Raw genomic sequence first — 27,520 nt, forward strand, 5'->3', positions numbered from 1 at the left:
AGTCCTCAGCCTGAACGAGACCGGGAGGCCACGAGCCTGTGCCCGGGCGCTGGGCGGGCGGCGCCCGTCCCGCCTCACCCGCCTGACCGCGGACGGACGGAGCCCACGCCCGGCAGCCCCGCGACAGCCGCGGAGGCCGGGCCGGGGGGCTGGGTGCGGGGAGGCGGGAGCGATCCGGGGAGCGACCCTCGGGTCGGACGCGCTCGACCGTGGGGAACCGTCAGCAGTTCCGGGTCAGGAGGGCGCCAGCCCACACCCGCCGCCCGGCGCCAGGAGGAGGAACGGGAAGCGGAGCGGCGGACCGACCGAGTGACCGGAGCCAGGCGGGTCCGCGGGCCGGTGGCTGGGCGGGGGTGGGCGGGGCGCGAGGGAGCGGGGCGGACCTCCCGAAGGGGCGCGCGGCCGAGCGGCCTCGGGTCGTAGACCGCCCCCCCCTGCCCGAGGGCGATGAAGCCCTTTCCCGGCGTCCGCGCTCCCAGCCGGGCCGCAACGAGTCGCCGGCCCGGCAGCGCGGGGGACCCTCGGTTTCCTCCCCAGAGCCCAGGCCTGAGAACCTCACTGCGTTAGCACTTGGCACTCTGTCCCATCCAAGTTCAAGTAACGTGCCTCCTGAGGTAGACTTTTTTTTTTTTTTAACGGTTCTGCTTTATTTGTTTCCAGAAACGAGTTGGCTGAACCCCGCCTTTGCCTTTTTGCTGATCCTGCCTAACTTGCTGACTAAACTTTACAGCTCCTGCACGTGTGTGGATAAACGGAGGTCCTAGGTGCCCTTTGAAAAATACGCGCCAGGAGTAGAAAATTAGAAGGCGCTGACCCTTAGAGTTGTGATAGAGATGTACATTAGCATCCTTTCTCTGCCCTGAAAGAGCATAACGTTCATTTATTTAAAAATACTGAACAGCTCCTACGTATATGGAAGGCAGACGCTCTGGCCAAGGGGAAATATCTCCAACCTTCAGAGAGTAGGAGAAAGGATGCTTCCTGGGGAACTGGTTATGGCGGAAGGAGGGGGTCCCTTTCTTCTGACGGTCGCTCCGACGATAAGTGCTGAAGAACCTGTCCCCGAGAGGAAGAACCTCAGCCATCTGGGAGTTTAGAGGAGCACCTGAGGTGGGCAGGTGCTGCTATTCTATGGCGTCACCAACCCAGAGTAGGAACCCACTGTTCAGTCATCTGGCAGAGGTTTCTGTCAAAAATTGTACTTTCATCATTTTTGCTGGGCATTTATTAAGAGCACTGAGTGCTATGTGGTGCACCTGACCCCCTGTGCCCTGAGCTTGCTTTATGTGAAATATTACTGTGAGCAAAATAGAGGTCTTTAGTTACAAAGCTGGGTGAAAAACATTTCTCTCTGTTTTTATAGACAACGGGGGGAATTCATTTTCTGTCATGCAGCGGTAACAGTAAAAAAAAGTTAAAAAAGAAATATTTCAGAATAGGGAAGCTGTCAGGGAAGAGAAAGTTCGCTGTTATATTGTATTTATATGCCGTTTCCTTTCACCGTCTGGTACTGGGCTGTGGCCTCATCTCCTAGCACTCTCTTACGTCACCCCCATTCCCCCCGCTCCAGTGGCTCTCAATCCTGGCTACACCTCAGAACTACACGCAGAACTTTAAAAAATATACATCCAGGGAGCTCCCGCCTCCACCACCTCCAGATATACATATGAATCAGAAACTCGGGGAGTCAAGTCTCGGCCTGTTTTGCTTTGCTTTTTGTTTCGTTTTAATCTCTACAGGTGATTCAGAGGCATAATTAGATTTGAAAAAACAACTTCCCTATTCCCAAGCCACTCAAACTAAAGGCTGTTCCTTGGAACACCTTATGATTTCATCCTTTGCATAAGCTATCCCTTCTGCTTAGAGCACTCTTCTTTTTATATGCTTTTTTTTTAGCTGTTACTTGTTCAAGACCCTTCATGCTCAAACATCACCTTGAATCCCCATCCCCTCGCTAAGCAGAATTAACTGTTTCTTTTAGCTTTTTGTTTGTATAGGAGAAGCTCTCTCATAGATGCAATCTGTATCCGTAACCAAGCAGTACATTGAAAAAGTCAATTAAACATTAAATTGTGTACCTCATAAAGATGAACATGGTAGTATATAAATTATATCTAAATAAAACTGTTTCAAAGGAAAGTCAGTTAAACCAGAGAGTTATGAAAAAGTATACCACAATACCTTAAACATTTTTTAACCTAAAACAACTATATGCTTGTTTGCCAATCTGTTGAGAAAGTCCAAGGCCTTTTCTTTTCACATGGCCTCCTGATTAGAGTTCTGCATCATATCTCTTCCATAAACTACACTTCTCAACCATCAGCTAAGCTTTCCCAAGATTCGGTTCCTTTAAGAGGAAAATAATCTAGAGGCACTTGTGAAGCTGAGTGCAGGTTTCTTCTTTATAATCAGTTATAGTTATCTCACACATGCAAACAACTCACCTTAATTGGGTCTTTCCAAAATATTAAACATAGCTTTTAAAGAAACAACAAACTTTATTTCCACACTATTTCATTGGTTTACATAATATTTAATTAAATTATGAAAGCACAGTGACAAGTACAACTGGCATAAACAGGTTCAGGAACAAACACAAGTGACATTGTCAGATGTACACTTCCACTGGTGGGAGCGGAAGTGGGCAGACTCACTGGAGAGTAGCTTTCTAACCCTTTAGCATTCAGCATGCGCATTCAGCGTGATGTGGGAATTATCAAGGTGTGTCAGAACCGTGCTCCCTTCAAAGCTTTCCTTGCCTCTTCCAGCTTCTGTTGGCTCCAGGTGTTCCTTGCCTTGGGGTGCATGACTTGGGGCTCTATGCCTCTATCCTCACATGGTCTACTTTCCTGTATGTCTTGAGTCTCAAATCTCCCTGTACCTTTCTCACATAAAGACACCTGAATGGAAATAAAGAAAAGGCCAATCATAGAGTAAGCAAAGGCTATTTATTCAGAGCTTGCTAGAACAAGGGAGTCAGCCACATTACTTGTGTTTTGGCAGAGACTCAAAGGCAGGCAGAGGGGTGGGAAAGCTTATAGTGGAAAAAAGGGAAATCTTCAGGTATGCCCTGATTGCAGGCTGTTGGCCTGGGGAAGCTGTAGGTGGGCTCACTAGAAGTTGCACATCCTATGTGATTGGTTAAGGGTGCATATTTGGCTTTCTCTGGTTAGTCCTAAGTTGGAAGTAGGGACAAAAACTAGGGAAGCTGTTCTTTATTAATCAAGCACTGGCCATTTGGGGGCCATTTGTTACAGGGGTTAATGTTTGGCTCCTGAATTGTTATCAGAGATAGTGGTCTGACTTCCTACGAGTCTGACTTATAGAATGGCAGGCTAGCTGGTTACTGTAGATGATGGATGGTTTCCTGGGTTGGTTGCTGCAGGTTGTGGGTCAGAGTCCTGTTTTTATATATGGCCTAGTCACTGTTTGTTTGCATGCTCAGCCTCTCACCTGTCACTGAATTTAGGGCCCACCCTAAATCCAGGATGATCTCGTCTCGAGGTCTTTAACTTAATTACACCTGCAAACATCCTTTTTCCAAATAAGCTCATATTCACAGTTTCTGGGGGTGAGGACACAGACATCTGTCTGGGGGACCACAATTCAACCTGCTACGAGCTCCTTTTGGTTTAGAAATCATGTTTACTTGTTTATAGAGTAAAAATAAAAGACTTTTCCCCTTACTGTCCTGAATGAGACAAGCAGGGAGGTTATGACTGGATTTCACCAAAGACCTATAATTTCTTTTTCAAACAGTTGCCTGGGCATCCCTTAAAACTTAGATTTCAGCTGCAGACCAATCCTTGTATGTCTACACCCCAAAACGAGATGTTTTTGTAGTCCAGTACTATCTGTGCATTCAGAGGAATCCCACCTTTGGCTTAAAGCTATCAATGAGTAATATCTGAATGTTCTCTAAATTGTCTTTGAAAGAAAGTTAAGGAACAGTTCCAATCCTCTGGTTTCTTTCTGTTTTCAGCATCCTGAAACTTGAATCTCATTACCTAGCCAAGGAAGAGAAAAGTCCCTAGTTTCAGCAGATTCTAAGATTCTGGTATATAATAGGTATGCAATACATTTTTTTTTTTAATTTATTTTTGGCTGCATTGGGTCTTTGTTTCTGCGCGAGAGCTTTCTCTAGTTGCGGTGAGCGGGGGCTACTCTTCGTTGCGGTGCGCAGGCTTCTCATTGTGGTGACTTCTCTTGTTGCGGAGCACGGGCTCTAGGCACACGGGCTTCAGTAGTTGTGGCACACGGGCTCAGTAGTTGTGTCATGTGGGCTCTAGAGTGCAGGCTCAGTAGTAGTGGCGCACGGGCTTAGTTGCTCCGCGGCATGTGGGGTCTTCCCAGACCAGGGCTCGAACCCGTGTCCCCTGCATTGGCAGGCAGATTCTCAACCACTGCGCCACCAGGGAAGCCCTGCAATACACTTTTAATGATTCAATTAATTTATTCTTTTTGGATGACTCTGATGATATAACTTCTCTTGAAAACATGTGGTTGAAAAGACTTGTCATCTTTTTTACCTGAAGTATGTATTATTGATTCTTACTCATTTGTGCAGTTTTTTACATTTCCCCCATGATTCCTCTTTAATTTATTGTTGGAATTGAACCATCCAGAACTGATTCCATCATGCTCATGACAAATATAGACATAACTTTAAACTCTCAATTCCAAGAAATCTTTTCTCTCTTCCCCAGGTCAGTTTTTTTTAGCTTCCCCAGTTAAACATCAGCTTCAGATATTAAACTCCCCCTCCCACTTGGAAAACAAAAACCAAAGCAATTTCACACTTATGTGAAAATTAACTAAGTAATTTTTCTTTCCTTGTTTTCTAATAAAATGTATGTTCTAAAGGGGGTAGGAGGTAATTATCAACTTAACTACTTAAACTGCCTGGCAGGTCCACATAGGAGCTTTTTCCATTCAGGATGAAAAATGGTGCTTACGTGACATGGGCACACATGGACAGTTGCCTCGTCTTGATTCTTTTAAGCCGGAAGCTCTCAAAGCCCTAGGGGAGTTTGACAGCCTTGCTTTATTTTGCTCATTAACTTGAAGGGAGGTACCAGACGATGAGTTTCCAAAGACTCAAACCATGGCCTTTTAAAAATCTCCTCCCAAGGGCCAATTACAGGCACTCGCCTCTTGAATTCAGATGAGATGGTGCACAAAAATCATGCTCATCACAATGCTTTAGTACATACTAAATACCTAATAAATGTTAATTTGCATCCTAATTGCTTCAAATTTCATCCTTCCTGCTTGGATGTATGACCTTTGGCGAATTTCCTTATTTCTCCAAGTCTTAGTTTCCTCATTTACAAAATACAGGTAAAAATCATGTCTAGCTTATAGGATTGCTCTGAAGGATAAAACAGATAATCTATGTGAAAGTACTTATGGTAATTAGTAAATGTTGGCTATAGTTAATATAGAACATGGTGGTTTATAGTATTTCCATTGCATTGTTTTCTGTAAAGCTACTGTTTTAGTTGAGAGTGTTTTGCCTAAATGATTTTTTATAAGTAATATTTGGATATTTACTATCAAATACTGTAGGTATTATAAGGTGTTTTTTTTTAAATCAGTCACTTAATTCATATTTATATTTCCCACAATGCTTTGTATATAATATGTACCGACATACGTGGCTTGAGTGAAAGAATAATTAATACTGTCTAGTCTCTAAACTCTTGTTTTTATTGATTTATGCAATTGTAATGAATTATCAGTAGATGACAGTAGTTTGTTTTCATTTTTATTTTTTGTCCATTCTACAGTAGAGATCCAGAAAAAATGAAAACTTCCTCAATTTTAAACCAGATATCCTTTCATGAATAGCTGGTTTAAATAAATATCACCCAAGAGTTCTTCAATTTATGCTGCTTCAGAAATAGATATCAAGAAGTACCAGTTACTTTACTTTTTATTGTATAAATCTAATTTTCTTAATTTTTTTTTTTTTTGGTTTCTTCATCAAATACTTTAAAGAATACAAAAATGAGTAAGACTTCCTGGAGCTTATAGTCTAATAGGGAAATATAGTATAAAATAATGTAAACAGTAGGAATAGAAATTGTTGAGTGGCAGGAATTTGCTAAATGCTTTATATTCATTATTTCACTTCATCCTCACAAAAATCTAATGAGGAAGGTACTATTATTGACAAGGAATCTGAGGCTCAGGTTGGAAAGAATGTACCTAATAAACTAGTAAGTGGCACAACCTAGATTCAAGATTAGCCCTATCTTACCCTGAGACCTAGACTGTTATCTATCTTGGTATAATAGAGATATACAAACAATTGTACTAAAAAGAGAGAGCGAGAGATCATATCTACCCAGAAAGATCAAGAAGAACTTCTTAAAGAAGATGCATCTAAGGTGGAGTTGAAAGATTGGTTGCTATTTGATGTGATCAGAACAGTGTTTCAGAAGCATTATTCTGTCAGTAGAACAGGGTCAATTGAAGTGGAGATAGACTATAGTTAGACACCTGTTATGTTCCAGGCACTGTTCTAGTTCTCTTCCCTCATGGAGCTTACATTAGTAAAAGGAAATAAAAAAGAAAAATGATAAAAGTGATAAATGCTGTTAAGAAAAATGAGGCAGGGTAAGGAAATGGGGGATGAAGGTCATGTTTTAGAGGGATTATCAGGGAAGGCTTCTTAGCTAAGATAGTATTTGGAAGAGGTAAGGAAGGAGTGGTTGGATTCCAATATAATTTAAAGGTGGAACCAGTGAGTTTTGCCAAAAGAATTGCATGCAGCATATAAGAGAAAGAAAAGAGTCAAGATTCTGATTTGTCTATTAGGTAAAACAATTGGGGCAGCAGTCTTGGGCCACATACTTGGGGAATATCTCAAATGATTTCCCAAAGGGTCTATGAAACATCAACAATGAGCTCTCATTTATGATTATCTTGGGCAAGGCTGATTAAATTGCCTTGGGCTCTATACCCTTCTAGATACCTCCCTGCTAATGTTCTAGAGTTTTGAGTGTGAATAAGAAAAATGAACTTATAATTTACTGGCATGGAGAAGACCATGAAGGAGCAGGTTTAGGGGTAGTGATGGAGTGGACAGAGACATAAAGAGTTCGGCTTGGAACATAGTAAGCTGAAATGCCTATAAGAAATTCAAGTGGAAATATCAGGTAGGAAATTGTGTATGAGTCTGGAGCTCAAGAGGGATGTCAGGTTAGGGATATGAATTTGGGAGTTGTGAGCCTATAAGGGGAGTTTAAAGCTATAGAACTGGATGGCATTACCTGCAGAGTAAGTTTAGAGAAAAGAAGAGGACTGAGTGCTAGGGCACTCTAATGTAAATGAGAAAGGTGAGGAGGAGCCAGCAAAGGAAACCAAGAAGTATATTGTTTCAAAGAGGAGGGCATGATCAAATGTGTCAAATGATATGGATACGTTAAGGAAGATGAGGACCAAACTTGCCATTGAAGTGGCAATGTGGATGTCATAGATACCTTGATAAGAACTTTAGAGTTGTAAATGATTAATTCTGGTGGGTTCAAGAAGAATAGGTGGAGAGGAAGTAGACAGCAAGGATCTTGGCTATAAAAGAGAGCAAAGAAAAGGATCAATAGCTGAAAGAGATTAAAGTGTCAAGCAAAAGTGGTTATTGTTGTTGATGATTATACGATAGACTGTCCAGGATAATATGTTTGACCAAATAAAGGAGGAAATTCTCTTGATGGGACGTTTGAAGGAACAATGTCCTTGAGTAGGAGAGGAAGGGGTACAGAAGTAGAGGATTGGCCTTAGGTCAGAGCAAGTACACGTTATTCACTGCAAGAAAAGAATAGACTAGTATATAGGTATAGGTCCAGGAAGACTGGTAGATGGGGTGATTTACCACCCTCTCTGATATTTTCCTACTATCTCAGTTAAATAGGAAGATGGGTTATCAACTGAAAGAGGAGGGGGAAAGAGATGTGGGAGGTTTGAAGACAGAGAAGAAGGAGTGAAATAATCATCCATGAAACTTGATGAATCCTAGGGGCCTAGCATCAAGGGCCCACTTGACATAAAGTGTCTTGAATTTAAAGTGAGACCACAGCACAGGTGTGTGCTTTTCTTGAGGTGTATTCAGCTACTAGTATGTAAGCAAAGCAACTGGTTGGAAGTTTTCCAGGGAAGGTAGGACAGGGAGAGAGCAGTACAAGAAAAGTGAGGTTGAATGCAAAGGAATCTAAGCTGGGTAAGTGACGTGAGTACATGAAAGGCTAAGGGACCATGAAAAGGTAGAAGAGTCAATGTGGTTGAACAGCTCTTACAGTCAAAATACTAGGAGGGATAAGCTGAAAAATAAGTGTTTGAATCTGAGATTATGGATGAGGTGTAGTGATACTCTGTGGGTGGCTGGGGAGGATGGATAAGGAAAAACATCAAAGAACTGAGAAGTCAGGGTATTACAAGTACCACCTGTGTGGATGTTGAAATTCCAAAGAAATATTTTAAAAAGTAGTAATAGAGACACAGTAAGTCATATACTATAATCTAGGAGTGAACGGTAGAGATTTAGAAGTCAACTGATAACAATAAGGAAGAGTAAAGCTTACTTTACTTTTTACTTTTTCTTACTTTACTCATCTGAAGCTCATGATGGCATGAACTTCAGAGAAACGAGGTGGTTTTAGGGAGAAGATGTTTTTAAAAGGATGTCATCTAAAAAGAAAAATGCATATGTTCAAATGTTAAGCAGGAACACTACATTCCTTTTATTAATCATACAAAATTGTATGATTCCTTTTGTATAGGAATGGACAGGCAAAATCAGATACTCTTTTTCCAAAGACTGGTAATGCCTTTAACTCTGCCAACTCAGCATTCATTTGTTGCTCTGGTACAGGAAAGAACTCTTTCTCTCCATCTTTCAGGGGAGAAAAAAATCTACCCCTTCATCTCATCAGTTTCTCCTACATATAGAAGAGATTGAATGGTGATTTTAAACTTGCGTAAGGCTTACCCTGGCCTTACACAGGAGTGCCATATTCCCTGCATCCGATACCCAAGACAGAAGTTGCTAATTCATCTTGGCACTGTTTTTCACAGATTCTGGTTATAGTTTTAGAATCCATTTCATAATAGTTCTAGAGGTACTAGCTACTAATCCAGAATAATTAGTTACTCACTCTATGTCAGTTACTGTGCTAAGCATGTTACATACATTAATTATTACAACAGCCCTATGAGGTTTTACAGATGAGGACACTGATGAGCAAAGAAATTAAGAAACTTCTCAGGGTCATAAGAGCTGAAAAGCAGGACAACCATTGTTGTTGTATTTTAATACAACACTCAATCATTGTATTTTAATTCTTGGAACTGATGACGAATGTCATCACTCACTCACTCAATCACTGTATTTTAATTCTTGGAACTGATGACGAATGTCATCACTCACTCACTCAATCATTGTATTTTAATTCTTGGAACTGATGATGAGTGTCATTGTCATCCTTGTGAGATATGTGACAATTAATTTACTTTCAGGATCACTAATACATGACGGAAAAAAAAAGAAAAGTGAAAGATTATCTACACTGATTATTTTGTAGGAGTAAAGAAGGTGAACTAAAAAGGGGAAAAGAGACACAAGAATGTCAGGCAACAAAGAAAGGAAGAGTCAAGGAGCTCCTGAAGAAGGTAATGAAGCTATCTTCAGAAATATATAACTAAAAGATGAGCGGTAACAAAAAAGTAGTATGATAGGATAATTGTGTTAAAATTAGTAGCAAATTAGAATAGAGGGAAGCTGTTAAAGTTTACCAGGAGGAAACTTATAGAATGTTTAGAAAAAGTATAACAACCCGAAAATGCAGGCCTATCATGAAAATTCATCAACTGCAATTGAGAAATGGTTATGGTACCACTATAATTGTAGTATATGTGCAAATGGTCTAGATAATAATTTTTAGGACAATCAAAATATTTATACTGTTCCATAAAGTAACAGGTATAATATTGCAGTAGGTGACTTTGAATTGTCTGTTTTTATGGCCTTTGATTTTGGTTTTGTTTATAGTCAAAAAGGAAGAGTACCAACCCTAAATTTAGTTTATTTTTGAGAAAACATAACCATTTTCATGACTTTGAGTGAAGAAACATGTTTCTTAGAATGTTTGCATTTCGATTTTTATTATGTACTTTATTTTGTCTAGCTCTGGCTAAACAAGACACATCTTCATTAACTGATGCTGTCGAGCAAGTTGCACAGCAACAACAATCACAAACATCAGAAATAGAAAAAAACAAAAAAGTTCTGTTCCATTTGCAGGTAACCTATTTCACACAGTCTTTTAAATGAGTCTTTATGTTCTCCAAAGCTATATTAAATTTGTAACAGGGAAGTTATTAAGCATAACTTAATAATTCTGAGGAGGCAACTTAAAATGTCTGTTTTTCATATTTACACCTTCTAAATTATTCTGGTATCCCTAAGTAAAGTCTACATGAGTATTCCAGTTTCATGGACCATTTTACACATCCAGTGTGCAAACATTCAACAATGTCACTGTGACTATAAATAAGCATAAAAAATATGTCACATAGAATTATTTTAAACTCACTCTATTTGATAGTTTTTCCTAAAATTCTGAATTGAAGGAAGGTTAAGTTTTTAAGCCTGTGTTCTTAAAGCTATGGCTCATGAATTACTAGTTGCCAGTGAACATTTCAGGTAGATAAGGAACATTTCTGTGTTCCTTAAATTTCAAAATATGTTCATAATTCCACCACAGGCATCTGGAAGCCATACTTGTTTTTGTATTCAGCATAATTAGACATAACTGTTCTCTGTTAATATAGCTAAAGGAGCAAAAATAAAAACAGTATATTTAATTTTTAAAGGTTTTTTTTTATTAAATGTAACATAGAAATGAAAAGAATATGCTCTAGAGCAGGGGTCCCCAGCACCCGGGCCACGGACAGGTACCGATCTGTGGCCTGTTAGGAACTGGGCCACACAGCAGGAGGTGAGCAGCAGACGAACGAGTGAAGCTTCATCTGTATTTACAGCCGCTCCCCATCGCTCACATTACCGCTCTGCCTCCTGTCAGCTCAGTGGTGGCATTAGATTCCCATAGGAGCACGAACCCTACTGTGAACTGCGCATGCGAGGGATCTAGGTTGTGCACTCCTTAGGAGAATCTAATGCCTGATGATCTGAGGTGGAGCTGAGACAGTGATGCTAGCACTGGGGAGCGGCTGCAAGTACAGATTATCATTAGCAGAGAGGTTTGACTGCACAGAGACCATAATAAACCAGTTGCTTGCAGATTCATATCAAAACCCTATCAGTGAGTGGCAAGTGAAAACAAGCTCAGGGCTCCCACTGATTCTGCATTATGGTGAGTTGTATAATTATTTCATTATATATTACAATGTAATGATAATAGAAATGAAGTGCACAATAAATGTAATGCGCTTGAATCATCCCAAAACCATCTCACCCCAGTCCCCCACCCTAGGCCAAGGAAAAACTGTCTTCCATGAAACCTGTCCCTGGTACCAAAAAGGTTGGGGACTGCTGCTCTAGAGCTGAACTGCCTAGTTTGAAAGAAGAGATTTGCTACTTCCGGTTCCATGGTTTAATCTCTCCATGCTTCTGTTTTCTCATTTGTAAAATGGAGATAATAATAAGACCTGCCTGTAAGGTTTTCATGACAATTAAATGAAATAATACTTGTAAACATTATGTAAGATATCCTTGCTGGGGCCCTGGTAGGCAGTATGGGACCAAATTTTGATAATGGCTTTAGGTATTAATGCATCAACAGAGATATGATGATAATAATTATACCTTTGTGGTAATATAGATTTCTTATAAGTATTTGCATTGTATTAGTCACTTTCAGAAAAGGATACATGTTGACAATAGGATATAATACAAAGATAATAATGTCTTAGATTTCTATAAAGAAATTTTCTATAAAAATTTTCAATCTTCAAAGAGTTTTACAGATGTTATTTCACTTATATTGAGGGCCTAATTTCTATTAAGCATTTTGCTGAATATTGTCCTCACTCTTACACTACTCACCATCTATTAAAGAGGGAGACAAATAAGTAAACAAATAATTACATGCAGGGAAGTGGTGTCAACAGTAGAAGCGTAAGCACAGATTTAACACTGAAAGAGGAGTGATCGGTTGAGTTTTTAAAAATATCTGGAGTTCACTTGAATGATTAGGTGTCTGGGATAGGTTTGAGGGGGTTAGGGGGTGAGGAGGATGATATTCCAGACAAAAAGAACCTGAAAAAATTCACAGAGTCCTGAAATAAAATTGGTACATTCATAGAACTATAAGTAGTTTGGTAGTGGAATAACATAGAATGTATTTTGAGAAGCAACAAGAGATGTATAGCATGATAAAAAACTTGAACTTTATTCTAGAGGTGATGGGAGGGTTTTGATGGACTTCAAGCAAAAGAGTGAATGATTAAGTTTATGTTTTAGAAAGAGAATTCTAGATGCATGAAAGATACTTGTTATAATCCAACATCAATTTGAGATAAAAACTTCCAGCAAATTAGGAATAGAAGAGAACTCCAGCCAACTAAAAAAGGGCATCTACATAAATCCTACAGCCAACAGCATACCTAATAGGGAGAGACTGAATATTTCTCTCCTAAGATCAGGGATAAGGCAAGCATGTGTCTTCTCATCACTTCTATTCATTCTATAGTACTGATAATTCAAGCCACTCCTTGCAAGAAAAAGAAATAAAAGGCATCCAGATTGGAAAGGAGGGAGTAAAACTGTTTTTATTCACAGATAGCATGATTATTTTTGGAAAATCCTAAGGAATCTATTATTAAAAAGCTATTAGGGCTAATAAGGGAGTTTAGAAAGGTTGCAAGATAAGATTAATTATAAAAATCAGTTGTATTTATATATATTGAAAGAAACTATCAGAAATTAAAATTTTTAAAGCATTATCATTTACAGTAACATCAAAACTATGAAATACTTAGGGGTAAATTTGATGAAAGTTTTGTGTTATAGACTGAATGTTTGTATCTCCTCAAAATTCATATGTTGAAGCCTTAATCACCAATGTGATTGTATTTGGAGATGAGGTCTTTGGGAGGTAATTAGGCTTAGATGAGGTCATGAGAATGGGGTCCTGGTGGTAGGATTAGTGCCCTTATAAAAAGAGATGCCAGAGAGCTTGCTTTCTGCCATGTGAGGACACAGTGAGAAGGTGGCCCTCTGCAAGCCAGGAAGAGTTCTCACCAGAACCTGACTATGCTGACACCCTTTCCAGCCTACAGAACTGTGAGAAATAAATTTCTGTTGTTTTAGCCACTAAGTCTATGGTATTTTGTTATGGGAGCACCAGCAGACTAAGACAATATGTAAGACCTGTATACTGAAAACTGTGAAACACTGCTGAGAGAAATTAAGGACCAAAATAGAGAGATATACCATTTTCATGAATCATAAGATTCAGTATTGTTAACATGTGAGTTCTTTCTCTTTTATCTATTGTTTAAAAGCAGCTCCAATCAAAATCCCAGCAGGCATTTTTTAGAGAAATTGACAGGCTGATTCTAAAAGTCCTATGGAAATGCAAAGAACCTATGGTAGCCAAAACAACTGTGAAGAACAATGTTGGAAGTTCTACTATTACTTTGTTTTTTATTTCTTTTTGGCCGCGCCACACAGCTTGCAGGATCTCAGTTCCCCGACCAGGGATTGAACCCGGGCCCTCAGCAGTGAGAGCCCAGAATCCTAACCACTAGGCCACCAGGGAACTCCCATAATATTACCTGACTTTGAGATTTATTATAGAGTACAGTAATCAGGACAGTGTAACATGGCATAGAGATAGACATATAGATCCATGGAACAGAACAGAGTAGTATCCAGCAATAGCCCCACACATAACAATTGATTTCAGAGGTGCTCTCATGGACAGAATGTTTGTGTTCCTTCCAATGTGATGATATTTGGAGGTGCGGCTTTTAGGAGGTAAATAGGTTTAGATGAGGTTGTGAGGGTGGGGGCCCTATGATGGGATTATAGGAAGAGAAAGAGACCCCAGAGCTTTTTTCTCCCTCTCTCTCTGCCATATGAGGACACAGCAAAAAGGCGTTTGTCTGCAAGCCAGGAATAGCCCTCTCACCAGTAACCAAATCTGCTGCACCTCGATCTTGGACTTCCTAGCCTCCAGAGTTGTTAGAAATCAAGTCTGTTGTTTATGCCACCCAGTCTATGGTGTTTTTCCATTTTTTTTTTGTTTGTTATTTTTTATAGAAGCCCAAGCTCATTAAGACGGGTGCCAAGGCACTTCATTAGAGAAAGGATAATCTTTCAACAAGTTGTGGAGGACAGCTACATGCAAAAAAAGTGAACTTCAATTTTCAGCTCATACTGTATATGAAAATTAACTCAAAATGGATCATAGGCCTAAATACAAGAATTGAAACTACAAAGTATCTAGAAGAAAATATAGGAGAAAAACTTAGTGATTCTGGGTTTGGCAAAGGTTTCTTAAATAGTACACAAAATTTTAAAAATTGGACTTCATTAAAACAAGTTTTTAGGGGCTTCCCTGGTGGCGCAGTGGTTGAGAATCTGCCTGCCAATTCAGGGGACACGGGTTCGAGCCCTGGTCTGGGAAGATCCCACATGCCGCGGAGCAACTGGGCCCGTGTGCCACAACTACTGAGCCTGCGTGTCTGGAGCCTGTGCTCCGCAACAAGAGAGGCCGCAACAGTGAGAGGCCCGTGCACCGCGATGAAGAGTGGCCCCCACTCGCCGCGACTAGAGAAAGCCCTCGCACAGAAACGATGACCCAACACAGTCATAAATAAATAAATAAATAAATAAATAAATAAATAAATAACTAGTATCACAAGCTTTAAAAAAACAAAAAAGCCTTTTTATTTCTGTTCAAAAGGCACTGTTATGAAAATGAATGTGAGGTATACCTGCTGGGGCTCTGTGGGCATTTGGGTTGTCATAGACTGGGAGAAAATACTTGAAAACATACCTGACAATGTACTTGAGTTTATTTATACTATATAAAGAACTCTTACAATTCAAGAAGGCAAACAACCCAGTTTAAAAATGGGCAAAAGATTTCAATGGTCATTTCATGCAAAAAGATATTGCAAAAGACAAGCACATGAAAAGATACTCAGTATCATCAATTATTAAGGAAATGCAAATTGAAATCATAATGAGATCTCATTCTATACCCACTAGAATGGGTAAATTTAAAAAGACTGACCATACTAAGTGCTGGTGCAGATATGGAAGAACTGGAATTCTCAGACCCAATTATTTTGGAATGTAAGTGATGTACCATTTGAGAAAATAGTTTACAGTTTCTTAAAAGTTTAAAATATATCTACCATATAACCCATACATTCAGTTTCTAGCTATTCATTTACCCAAGAGAAATAAAAGTGTATGCCCACTGGAAAACCAGGAACAACACAAATGTCTACCAGATGAATGAGTAAACAAAGTGTGGTATATTCATACAAGAAATATTGCTCAGCAATAAAAAGAAAGAGCTACTGATATAGCTAACAACATGGATGAGTCTCTAATTAGGCTGAATGAAAGGAGTGAGACTAAAATTATATATATTGTATGATTCTTTTCATATAAAATTCTTGAAAATGCAAACTAATTTTTGGTGACAGAGCAGATGAATGTTTGCCTGGAAACAGAGGGCTGAGGAGGGAAGGAGAGATCACAAGGGATCAGGAGGAAACTTTTTGGGACATGTCTGATTTTTGGACATGTGGGTAATGGATAGGTTCACTGTCTTAATTGTGACAGTCTCATGATCATAAAAGTAAGTCAAAACTTGTCAAACTGTAAAGTTTAAATATGTGCAGTTTATTTATATCAATTATATTTCAATAAATCCATTAACAAAGAAAGGAAAGAGAAGAGGGGGAGGGAGATGAGAAAGAGGAAGAAAAGAAGGAAGAAGGAAGGAGAGGGGGGAGGAGGAAGAGGAGGAGAAGCAGGAGGAGGGGGAGACAGCAACAACAACAAGAAGACATATAATTCTAGTGGAAGAGTAGAAATGGATTGGAGGAGGAATTGAATAAAGCCAGGGAGAAAAGTCAACAGTCTATTAGTTATGTCAGTCCAAGAAAGAGAAGAGATGATGACCAAATTAGTGTGAATGTCATCTCCCCATATTGATCAATAGGGTCAACAGCCTGATCTAATGGACAGGTCATGTGTCCCTTTCCTGACCATTCCATGTACATCACTCATTCACTCATTTATTAAATATTTATAGAGCACCAACTTTGTGCCAGGTACTATTTTAACTACAGGGAAGATGGTGGTAAAGAAGTTAGACAAGTTTACTGCACCCATGGAGTTTACTTTCTAGTTAAGGCAGGCAAGCAATAAAGATATAAAGTAATTCCATTGATTGAGGTGTTACAAAGGGAATACGACAGGATTATGTGTAGAGAATAACGGGGAGGAAGGTGGGTAGTTAATTTATATTTTGATTCAGGGAAGACTGTTCTGAGGAGTAATAATAAAGCTGAACTGTGAAAGACAAAGACCCCAGCAGGTAATAGCTAGGGATAGAGAATTCTAAGGTGCAGGGAACAATTACAAATGCCCTTAGGAGAGAAGGAACTAGGCGTATTTCATAAACAAAAGGAAGCTGGAAGTGGGGAGAGTAGTACACGAGAGGGATGGCAAAGTGGATAGGGATTAGAGCATGTATGGCCTTAAAAGCCATATTACAGAATTTGAGTTTTATTATTAGTGCAATGGAAAACCACTGGAGGATCTTGAGCAGGGAAGTAGCATGATATGATTTATGTTTTTAAAGGATTCTTCTGCCTGAGAAATGGAGTCTAGTTGGGGGAGAGGAGGAAGCATGGAAACAGGGAGACCAGTTGGAAGCTGGACTATGCTACAAAGACTGGTCAGAAGTGAGCTGGGATTTTATATATTTTGGAGGCCCAACCATCAAGATTTGTTGGTAAATAGGTTGTGGGGGTTAAGGTAAAGGGAAGAATCAAGAACGACTACTAGGTTTTTAAGTGTCCAGGTAGAAAGTGGTACAGTTTATGGAAATCAGGAAAGCTGGAAGAGGAGCATGTTGGGTGTGCAAATTAAAAGTTGTTTCCTGAACCTGTGTAGTTGAGACATCTATTAGATATCCAAATAGAACTGTCGAGTGGGCATTTTAAATATTAGAGCTGGAGATAAAGATTGAAGTTCATCAGCACGATGTATTTTTCACTGTACTTCCCTCTCTTGTCTCTGCCAAGAAAAGGATAGGCTGGGTCTGCCTTTTTAGTGAAGTGCTTCCCTCCCCAAATTATAGATTCATTTAAAGAGGACAACCATACTGGATAGAAGAAAAAGGATAAAGGCCTACAGTTGTATTGGTGGGAGGATCTACAGAATTTGATGAATAGTTAAATATAAAGAGAAGGGAGGAATTAAATATGACTCCCAAAGGAATACCATTAACTAAGTTTGGGAACATAGGGGCGTGGTAATTTGTATTTTTAGTCCCAAATCTTCATCCTCGTGTATATCCACACCCTTTGCCATTTATCATTATAATGCCCTCCCATAATGGGTGGACATACTTTCTACCCCTCCACTGAGATTTGATCATGTGACCAGCTGGGATGTTATTCAAACAGAAGTTTGAAAAAGTTGTTCCATAATTGGGCTTCCATTCTTCTGCATCTGCTATCATCATGAGAAGGACATGCCTGGCCTGGCCCACTAGAGGATAAGATACATGTGAAGCAAAGCCAAGACACCCCGGTTGGCCCAGTTGAAGCCAACCTAAATCATCTTACAGCCAGCCAACCTCCAGACATTTGAGGAAATCCAACCAAAGTCAACAGAACCACCTAGCCAAGCCCAGTTGCTTCTCGTCACATGAGCAATAAACACTAGTTATATGTCACCGAGGTTTTGTGGTTCTGACAATAAGTGACTGATACAAGGGAGAGCAAGATGGGATCGGGGAGGGGAGGATTAGTCTGATTTTTGGACACGATGAATTTGAGATGGCCAGTGGCAGCTGGGTATAGGACTTAACAGCCACTTATATTCTGTGAATCATTAGCATATATGTATCTCAAAATCTAAGTATGGATAAGATTACCCAAGGAGTATATACAGAATGAGAGGAGGAAATTATGATGACTGCACCCTGAGGAAAACCTGTATTTGAAGGAACCATCGAGATTGAAAAGCAATGCTCAGAGATATCTGAGGAGAAGCAGAGAAGAGTGCTGGTAGGTTTTAAAAAGGAGGTGCTGGTTAGAAATGCCAAATGCCTCAGAGAGGCAAAGCTAAATATACCTTTAAACTCATCTTACAAATGAAGACAGTGACGTTTGAATAGGGTAATTAAGTTTGCTATGTATGATCACCCCAACTAGTAAATAGTAGTAAGGAAACTAGAACCTAGATCTTTTGTGTTTTCAAGTCAGGGTTTTATCATTTTTATCATATAGTTTTTCTTTAGTTTGTACTTCTGAATGCCCACAAATATATTATTAAAATGATTGTAAAGTATCTTTTACATATAAAATGTTAAGACAAAGGATAAAATTTTAATATTTAAAATTAGATGAACATTAAAAAATAAGAAATATATAACCCTGGGCTCCCTCTGATTATAAAATAATTTTGTTACTTTATTACATGTCTCCTGTTATGCATCAATTTTTCTATATCTGATAAATATATATTTTTTATGTTAAGTGATTTTTCTACACACACTATGGATCAAAACAATGACTTTTCTTTCATGTTGAATATCATGAACTAATAATAATAATGTTGAAATATCTTACAGAATGAACTTCATGAGCTTAAAACACAAATAGCATCTGTCTCTGAAGAAACTAAAGAAACAGAAAGGCAAATTTATCAGCAAGATGCTGCCATACAGAATACCAGACTTCAGTGTGGAAACCTGGAAAATCAAATCAAATCCTTACATACAGAAAATGTGAAGCTTAAATTTGACATAGAGGCAGCACAAGAAGATTTTGAGGAACAAATGATAAGATATAATGAATACTATGCAAAAATAAAAGCACATAAAGATAGTTTGAGAGAGGTAGAGAGCAAATGGTCATTCATGACTGAACTCGATGAGAAACGAGACCTTGTTAAAAAACTAAAGACAATGAAAGAGGAACTTATGCAGGATCTCCAAAATCCAGAAGGAAACCTGATGAAACAAGTACAGGTTTGAAATACCACTTATTAAAATGTTTTCTATTATTCCTTTTATTGCAAGTACACTTACTAAGTGATAAACTTATCATTAACTTAATAAAATACCCATGGGTGCTCTAACTCGATTCAGAAATTTGAAAACTTGTATAAGTGCATGAGTTATGTAACAACTATGCCATATGTGCAAATCCATAAAGGAAACATCCCCAAATCCCTTGTGGATTAATAAAAATATATAGTCAAACAAAATCACAGTAAACAATTAATCCATTTGTTACAGAAGGTGTGACTCACAAAGATGTTGAAACTCTAGCTTCCAGGCTAATGGATCCAGACCAATTAAAATCAATTTAGTGTGCTTAATGCTGTTACACAAACAATATGAATTAATAATTATACCCTAAGCATCTTTTTCTTAATATTCTTTGAAGACATTGGGAGATAAAAACTTAAAATATCTATTATTTCTTGCTAAAGAATTAAAAAATATCCTTTATATCGTAGCTGGGCAATTGCCCCTGTGACTACCACTTTCCTTTATGTCTTATTTTCATTTGGTTTTTACTTCTATATTTTCAAATCTAAGGTTTGCTTGTTTGAATAACCATTCTTTGTTCCTCGTACCTATAGAAGTAATATTCTAATCCTATTTATCAAAATTAAATGTGATGGCTAGTTTTCTTAACTTACAGAAACACTGAAAATCTTGGATTTATATTGACCATTCATTGTTTGATGTGTATATTTTAAATTCTATAAACATACAGGAAGACATTACAAACCTAAAGGACAAAATTATAACTGTAAAAGAATCCATCATTGAAAAAACTTGTTTTCTTGAGGAAGAAAAAAAGACACATGAAAAATTAAGAAAAGAAATAGAGGTAAGTCTTAATTATCTGGATTTCAATGTTTTATGGGATCATTTTTTAAACTTTTACTATAGTCATAATTTCCATAGTTTACTCTCAATTCCCAAAACAGCTAGCGAACAAAAAAGAACTACAAAAAGCAGTTGATAAGTCTAAACCATTAATAGATAAGTATAGAGACTCCCTCATTCAAAAATACTCAGATATATTAATACATTCAAAGAAAGCAAGTACTCATTCTTATTTAAATCTGGCCTAGAATTCTTCCAGGTCGCATTCCACCAATTTTGTACCCAATTAATGGCTAGAAATCAGAGGCTAATATTGTATGTGGCCTTTTCAGATTGGCTTCTTTCACCTAGCAACATGCATTTAAAATCCTTCCATGTGTTTTCATGTCTTGATAGTGAGCTGAGTGATAATTCCATTCTCTAGATGTACCACTGTTTATCCATTCACCTGCTAGAGGACATCTTTCTTGCTTCCAGGTTTAGGCCATTATGAATAAAGTTGCTATAAACATAAAAAAAAAAAGGAAGCAGAAGCTACCCAGTCAAAAATATGACCACTCCTAGAAAGAAATTAAAGACTCTTCAAAGTAGAGTAAAGACAATGGAAGTATTGGTATTCTAAACCCCTCTGACTTCCTATTTGTAATTTTCAACTGTCCAATTAAAAACAACAAACTGATATGTAAAATTAAAAGTGAGACTAAATTTGAGGTGCCACTGGCAGACCTCTATAGTCATTATTGTTTAGATGAGGGCAGAACAGAAATGGAAAAGTGTATGTTGTTAAGGGCAAAAAATAATTTTCACCCTTAAAAATTACTTTGGAAAATAAAAAGATGTATATTTTCAACTTGTTTGTGACTAATTGACACAATAAAAAAACCTGAGGAATTTGAAGACAAAAACCCTCACCTTTACAAAACATTCTCTTCAAGAAACACCATGATTTTATCTTATATTTTACTGGCAATCTAAATAAATGGGTATTTTTTTACCCTTCTAGATATCAAGATTATTATAAAACTATAATAGTAAGACAGTATATAAGTGGCATAGAAATAGAAAAAATGATTAATGAAACAGAAAAAAAGAATCCAGAAATAATCCATCATAAATGGTACAAACAAGTTAGCCATATGAAAAAATAAAGACAATTTTGAAATAAAATTAGATTCCTACCTCTTAACACATACATGCACATGCTTCCACAAGGACTGAAGACAATATAGGAGACAAACTTAACCATTTGTGTTACAGAAGTATTTATTTTAAAAGATACACAGACATATATGCAAACTGCATGATTAAATGTTACTTTTGACTGTATCATAAATTTCTAGATTATTGAGATGCAGCATAACAATAAAGAAGACAAGACTCATTTTGAGAGAGGGTATTTGTAACATACATAAGTGACTAAGAGATAAGAAAATTTCAAACAAGCCATAGAACATTGGTAAAATGGTATGAAAAGTCTTACCTTTCAAAACATGAATATCAAAAAAAAACCCCAATGGAAATGATGAACAACCTCGCTAACCATAAGGGGTTAATAATTAAAGCCACAGTAAGGCCCCAAATTTAGCCTGTCAATTATCAATATTAGAATTTGTAAGATGTGGACCACCTGAATTCTAAAATACTATTGGTATGAGTATAAATTGGTAAAAGCATTTTGGAGAGAAATTTGAGATTCTTAGTAATTTTTATTAAGGTATAATTGTCATAAGAGTAGGTACACTATTTATAAGGGTTTAGCTTGATTAATTTTGACAATTTATACATACACCTGGGTTACCATGACCTAGATCAAGATATAAAACTTTTGCATCATGCCCAGAAAGTTATCTTGTCCCTTTTCCTCAGGCTACCACTATGCTGATTTTGAAAACAGCTTTATTGAGATATAGTTCACATACTATACAATTCACCCATTTAAACTGCATAATTCAATGGGTTTTAGTATGAATACAGATAATTTGTAACCATTACCATAGTCAATTTTAGAAATTTTCATCACCTCAAAAGAAACCCCATACCCTTTAGCTATGCCCTCTCCATTTGTCTATTGTATTTACCCATATTTTTACTCCACCATATTCTTCTTCCTTCCTGATGTTCTAAGATTTCCTCTTTTGTCATTTCCTTTCTCTTTAGAAAATTTCTAAATTCATTCTTTTAGGAGAAGTCGGCTGGTGGCAGTCTCTGGGTTTTTTCTTTTTTTTCATCTGAGAATGTCTTCATTTCCCTTTCATCTCTGAAAGATATTTTGGTCGATATAGAATTCTGGGTTGACAGTTCTTTTCAGTTGAAAAATGCTGTGCCACTTCTTTCTGGTCTCTATGATTTCTAACAGATAATCCACTGTCATTTGAATTGTTTTTCTCTCTGCAGATAAGGTATTTGTTTCTTGCTGCTTTCAAGCCTTCCTGTCTTTAGTTTTCAGAAGTTTTACTGTTATATGTTTTGGAACTAATTTCTTTGGATTTATACTATCTGGAAAATTCTCAGCTTCTTGATTCTGTAGGCTTATGTCTTTTGCCAAATCAGAGAAATTTTCAACTCTGATTTATTTGAATACTTTTGCAGTTCTGCCCTCTTTTCTCCTATCCTTCCAGGACTCTGATGACACAAATCATAGGTCTTTTTTTGATATAGCCCTACAGGTCCCTGAGGCCCTCTTCGTTTCTTTTTTTCAGTCTTTTGTCTCTCAGTTTTTCAGATTGAGTAATCCTTTGAGTTCTATCTTCCATTCACTGATTCTTTCCTTTATCCCCTCCATTCTGCTATTGAACCATCCCATGAAATTTTTTATTTCAGTTACTGTGTTTTTTCCATTTGGTTCTTTGTATCCTTTATTCCTTTGCTGAGACTTTTTATATTTTCATTTGTTTCAGGAAATTCATAATTACTCATTGAAGCATTTTTATGATGATCGGCTTTAAAATGCTTGTCAGATAATGCTAACTTCTGCATTTTCTTGGTGTTGGCACATGTTGATTGTTATTTCTTACTCAGTGTGAGGTCTTCCTGGTTCTTGCTTTGATGAGAGATTTTCTATTGAGATCTGGACATGTTGGGTATTATGTTTTAAGACTCTGGGTCATTGTTGCTTCCAGGTAGTACTGGAAGTTCAGAGTCTCCATGGACACTCATGGTGGGAAGAAGGGCTTCTTGTTACTGCTAGTCAAAAGTGGGAGTTCTGGCTGCCCACTAGGCTTCTGTTGATAAGCCCGTGGCTGGGAAGGGCAGGAGCACCTCTTTACTGCTCCCGTGTAGATGTGGCCTCGCTACCACTGAGCGGTGGTAAAAGCCCTGACTCTCCACTAGGCCTCCTCTGACATTCTCCCAGTGAGGAGGGGGAAGAATGCCTTGTTACCACTAGATGGGAGTAGAAGTCCAGCCTCCCCAGATGGGCTCCACTCACACCAGAGGATGTGGTTTGTTACTTTCCAGAGGGAATGAAAAGTCCTGCCTCCCCAGTCAGCCTTCTCTGACACCGCCCCAGCAGGAGGACCGGGGCACCTTGTAATAGCCCAGCAATGGTGAAAGTGTAGACTTTGCTAGTGTGGGTGGTGGGGGGGGCCATAGTTTTCTCTGTGGTGTTTGACTTTAGTAGTTACTACCTAAAAGTGTTCAGTCTTGCAGAGTCTGCCTTTTTCCTGGTCCTTTGGCTAGATAGCAGGCTTTTCTTGGAGTTTTTTTGTTTTGTTTTGTTTTGTTTTGTTTTTGTCTGCACCTATTGGCATTTCCAGCTTGCTGTCTTCCCCATATCCAGTCTGGGATATATGAGGCAAAATGAAAACCCAGGGAACTCATTACCAAGTCATTCCTAGGGTCCTAAGGTCTCCAGCCAGTCTGCCTTCTTCTCTCCACCTTTCAGAAGCTTCTTATGCTAATATTATATGCAGTGTCCAGGGATTTTAGTTGTACTTAGCATGAGGAATAGGTATATGAAATGCATCTACTTTATTTTGACAGAAGCAGAAGTGTACATAGGTATTTTTAGTGGTAAAGGGTGATGTAAATGTCTACTAATGATAGATTTAGATGTCATTGAGCTTGAGACTTCAGTTTTTAATGTTTTCATCATTATATTTCTTATCGTGAAATTTAATAAGCTCTTTTTTAAGCTTTCATAATAGGGTTACTAAAGATCCTTTTAGGCTTTTTAATTTTAGTTTTATTAACTCTAATGCATTAAAAAGTAGTCCTCAATTCTATCACAATGTTATGGTTGAAAAAATGAAAATCTAAGAAATTAGAGATTATCTGTAATAAACTATAAAACTGAAGGACAAATACCACAGCCACAGCATTGTCTTGAGAACACTGCATTTTTTTCCCAACAATTTCATTTATTGCTTGATGAGAATTTATCATTGACACAAGTAACTTCTTTCTCAAAACAACTAGTTTTTTAAGAGTATAAATTCAAATACCAGAAGATTTTTATTACTTATTTCTTTTTTGAGTCTTGTTTTTTTTTTTCTATTCCTTCTGGATGTTTTTAGCCATGGCCTTGGTACAGTTCATGGTCATCTTTTGCCTGGATTATAGTATTCTTTTGTTCTAATGTTTAATTCTTTCAATATTTTGTGCTTTGCATGTTTAATCTTGATATTAATATTGCTTTTTACATTTTTTGATTAAGAAAAACTGAAAATGGTTTTTGAATTTTACATGCTTTTTTTTTTTTAGTCAAATGAATGTTTTTGGTAATTTTAGGCCATATCTGAATGAAAGAAGTATTTCAAAATAATTACCCCAAAATGCCTTTTTCCCCTGTCTCTTGTCTGTCTTTATATATATTTTAGAAGAAAGGAACTATAGAGAGGAAAATAAAGATAAGTTATGAGTCACTGACGAAAAAAAGTGGGGAAGCAAAATACAAAGCATACAAGCACAAAGCTTCAAATACAAAGCATTAAGCAACAGTCATTTTTAAAACCATGTTATTTGCCAAATCCAAGAGTTTTCAGGGAAGGGAAACTAGAGCAGTTAAGAAGTTTTTAGCAAATGATGAGTGCTGCAAGTAACATTTTGTGATAACAGGTATTGTGTAAAGCATTTTAAGATTTATTAACGGTTGCTCTTGCCTAAATTTTGTTCAATTTGAGCTCCAAATTTAAAGGACAGGGAAAAATTTAGAGTGCTTTCGGAGCTACTAGGGGTCAGGAACAAAATATGTTTCACTTGTTACAATGCAACATGCAGGTTACACAATTAACTAATCCATTCATTTACTGAGGTCAGCCACAGAAATGATTACACAACTAGAAAGCCGGTCCTACATGAAAAACCCAAAGAAGCAAAGGTAAAAAGGTAAACTAAAAGCAGGGTAAGAATGATTCAGATAGCTAGATAACATGGTAACAAATTATTCTATCTTACAAAAGGTACAAGAAGAAATGTTCAGTATTATTAAATCTATTGTTGTTTATTGAGTGCCTGGTATTTTTCAAGCACTTTGTGTAGGCTATCCCATTTAAATTCTCACAGTAACATATTTTACAGAATTTCAGAAAATTTAAATAACTTGTACAAGGTTATATAGCTAGTGATAAGGGACAGAATAGAATATGAGTCCATGTCTTTTGGACTCTACTCCCAATCTTTTTAAAAAATGGTTTTCACTTCTGTGGAAATATATTCTCTGTGGAAAAGATTAAAATTTTAGAGGGAAGGCTAAAGTTCCTTTGACCACTGCCTGCCATTACACTGCTCTCTTATCACACTCACCTCTTCCTAATGGCAACCGCTGTTTGGTGTGTGCACTTGGTTAAGCATGAGTATGTATGTATATATGTATATATATACATGTGCATGTACACACATCTATGCATAGGGGAAGATTACATAAAGTACCATACATATAATTTTGCAACTACTTTACTTACTCAATAACCTATATCACAGTTTTTTTTCATATTAGTACCTATGGGCCTACATTATTCTTTTTAACTGCTGCAAAATATCTCACAGTATGACTATACCTTAATTTATATAAACATGCCACAACTGATAGACATTATTTCCAGCGTTTCACTATTAAAAGTAACGTTGTAGTGAACATAGTACACACACCCTTTGTATCAAGAAGTAGAATTACTGGGTCGTAAGATAAGTTCCATGATCTTACTAATATTTAATATGTTCTCTTAATAATTATCACCACAAATAATAATAATAACTTATGTTTGAAATCATTTTATACTGTTTTAGGTATTCCTACCCCTCATCATGAGGTTGATTGAGTAAATATTAAATTTGGCCTTATTTGGAGCCCCAAACTTCTGTATTATCTCCTTTCAAATCCTTGGCTTTAACTTGAACTGCAGTTGCATTGGGGGCGGGGGTAAAATTTCAAGTATCACAGTGGGGAAAAACAGCTACAATGCTGAAGAACTGACCTGAGATTTTAGCATCTGCCCACTGCTACTACTGCCACACTTTAGGAGTAAAGACCATACTCAGAACTAAGAACTAACGCAAAACTAGACTAAAGACAAGGCCTAGATCTAAGAACAAAACTGAAATGGACACTCTCTAGCAAAAGTATAAAATAAGGTCTCACAAGTTCAAGATGATCCACCAGTAACTTAACTGACTGTTAGAACAAAATTCAAAACTTTTCAGAAGAAAGTAACATAATCCAGAGTTTATAATATATGTACACTGTTCAGTTAATAAAAAGCATTCTTACACATGTAAACAAATAGAGAAGTATTACCAATAATTAAGAGGATAATTAATCAAGAAAAACAGTCACAGTTGACTCAGCAGTTGTTCGGCAAGGACGGAAAATTATGATTAAATATGTTAAATATTCTACAGCAGCAGTCCCCAACCTTTTTGGCACCAGGGACCAGTTTCGTGGCAGACTATTTTTCCACGGACAGGGATGGGGGGAGTATATGGTCCAGGCGGTAACACGAGCGATGGGGAGCGGCAGATGAAGCTTTGCTCACTCGCCTACCACTCACCTCCTGCTGTGCGGCCTGGTTCCTAACAGGCCTCAGACCAGTACTGGTCCACGGCCCCGGGGTTGGGGACCCCTGCTCTACATGAAAGATGGATACACAGTAATGGGTAAAGAGAAAGAATATTAATCATATAAAAGAACCAAATGGAAATCTTAGAACTGAAGAAAAAGTTGAAAAAATTTATTGGGTGTAATTAATAGCAGGTTAGACACAACAGAAGCAAGATCTTTCTTAAACTTGAAGACAGATCAGTAGAAGTCATCAAAGCAAGCATACAGAGAAAAAGAAAAAAAATTGAACAAAATGCATAGAGCCTTAGTGACTTATGAGACCATGTTAAACAATGTGACATATGGGTAATTAGAGTTCCAGGAGATGAGGAGAGAGAGAGAAAAAGGAACAGAAATATTA

The 27,520-nt window shown here is 37.8% G+C and overlaps 1 protein-coding gene across 16 annotated transcripts in view; it reads left to right on the plus strand.

The window, feature by feature from the left end:
* Positions 1–23: 23 nt before the first annotated feature.
* The window catches only part of CCDC122 (coiled-coil domain containing 122), a 34,853-nt gene continuing 7,356 nt past the window's right edge, over positions 24–27,520 (plus strand). The window contains exons 1-6 of one of the 16 annotated variants that reach the window (XM_082365694.1): positions 192–323; positions 3,983–4,068; positions 9,517–9,669; positions 10,185–10,300; positions 18,852–19,250; positions 20,008–20,124. In XM_082365694.1, the coding sequence (XP_082221820.1) occupies positions 9,624–9,669; positions 10,185–10,300; positions 18,852–19,250; positions 20,008–20,124 (678 nt within the window). In that variant the 5' untranslated portion in view covers positions 192–323; positions 3,983–4,068; positions 9,517–9,623. Of the gene's footprint in view, positions 328–476; positions 615–3,982; positions 4,069–9,516; positions 9,670–10,184; positions 10,301–18,851; positions 19,251–20,007; positions 20,125–27,520 lie in introns of those variants that run through there. The other 15 variants (XM_082365691.1, XM_082365692.1, XM_082365693.1 and 12 more) reach the window with 15 other exon arrangements.

This window comes from Balaenoptera borealis (genome assembly GCF_965194805.1).
Source record: "Balaenoptera borealis genome assembly, chromosome: 18".
In the NCBI taxonomy this organism is placed as follows: Eukaryota; Metazoa; Chordata; class Mammalia; order Artiodactyla; family Balaenopteridae; genus Balaenoptera; species Balaenoptera borealis.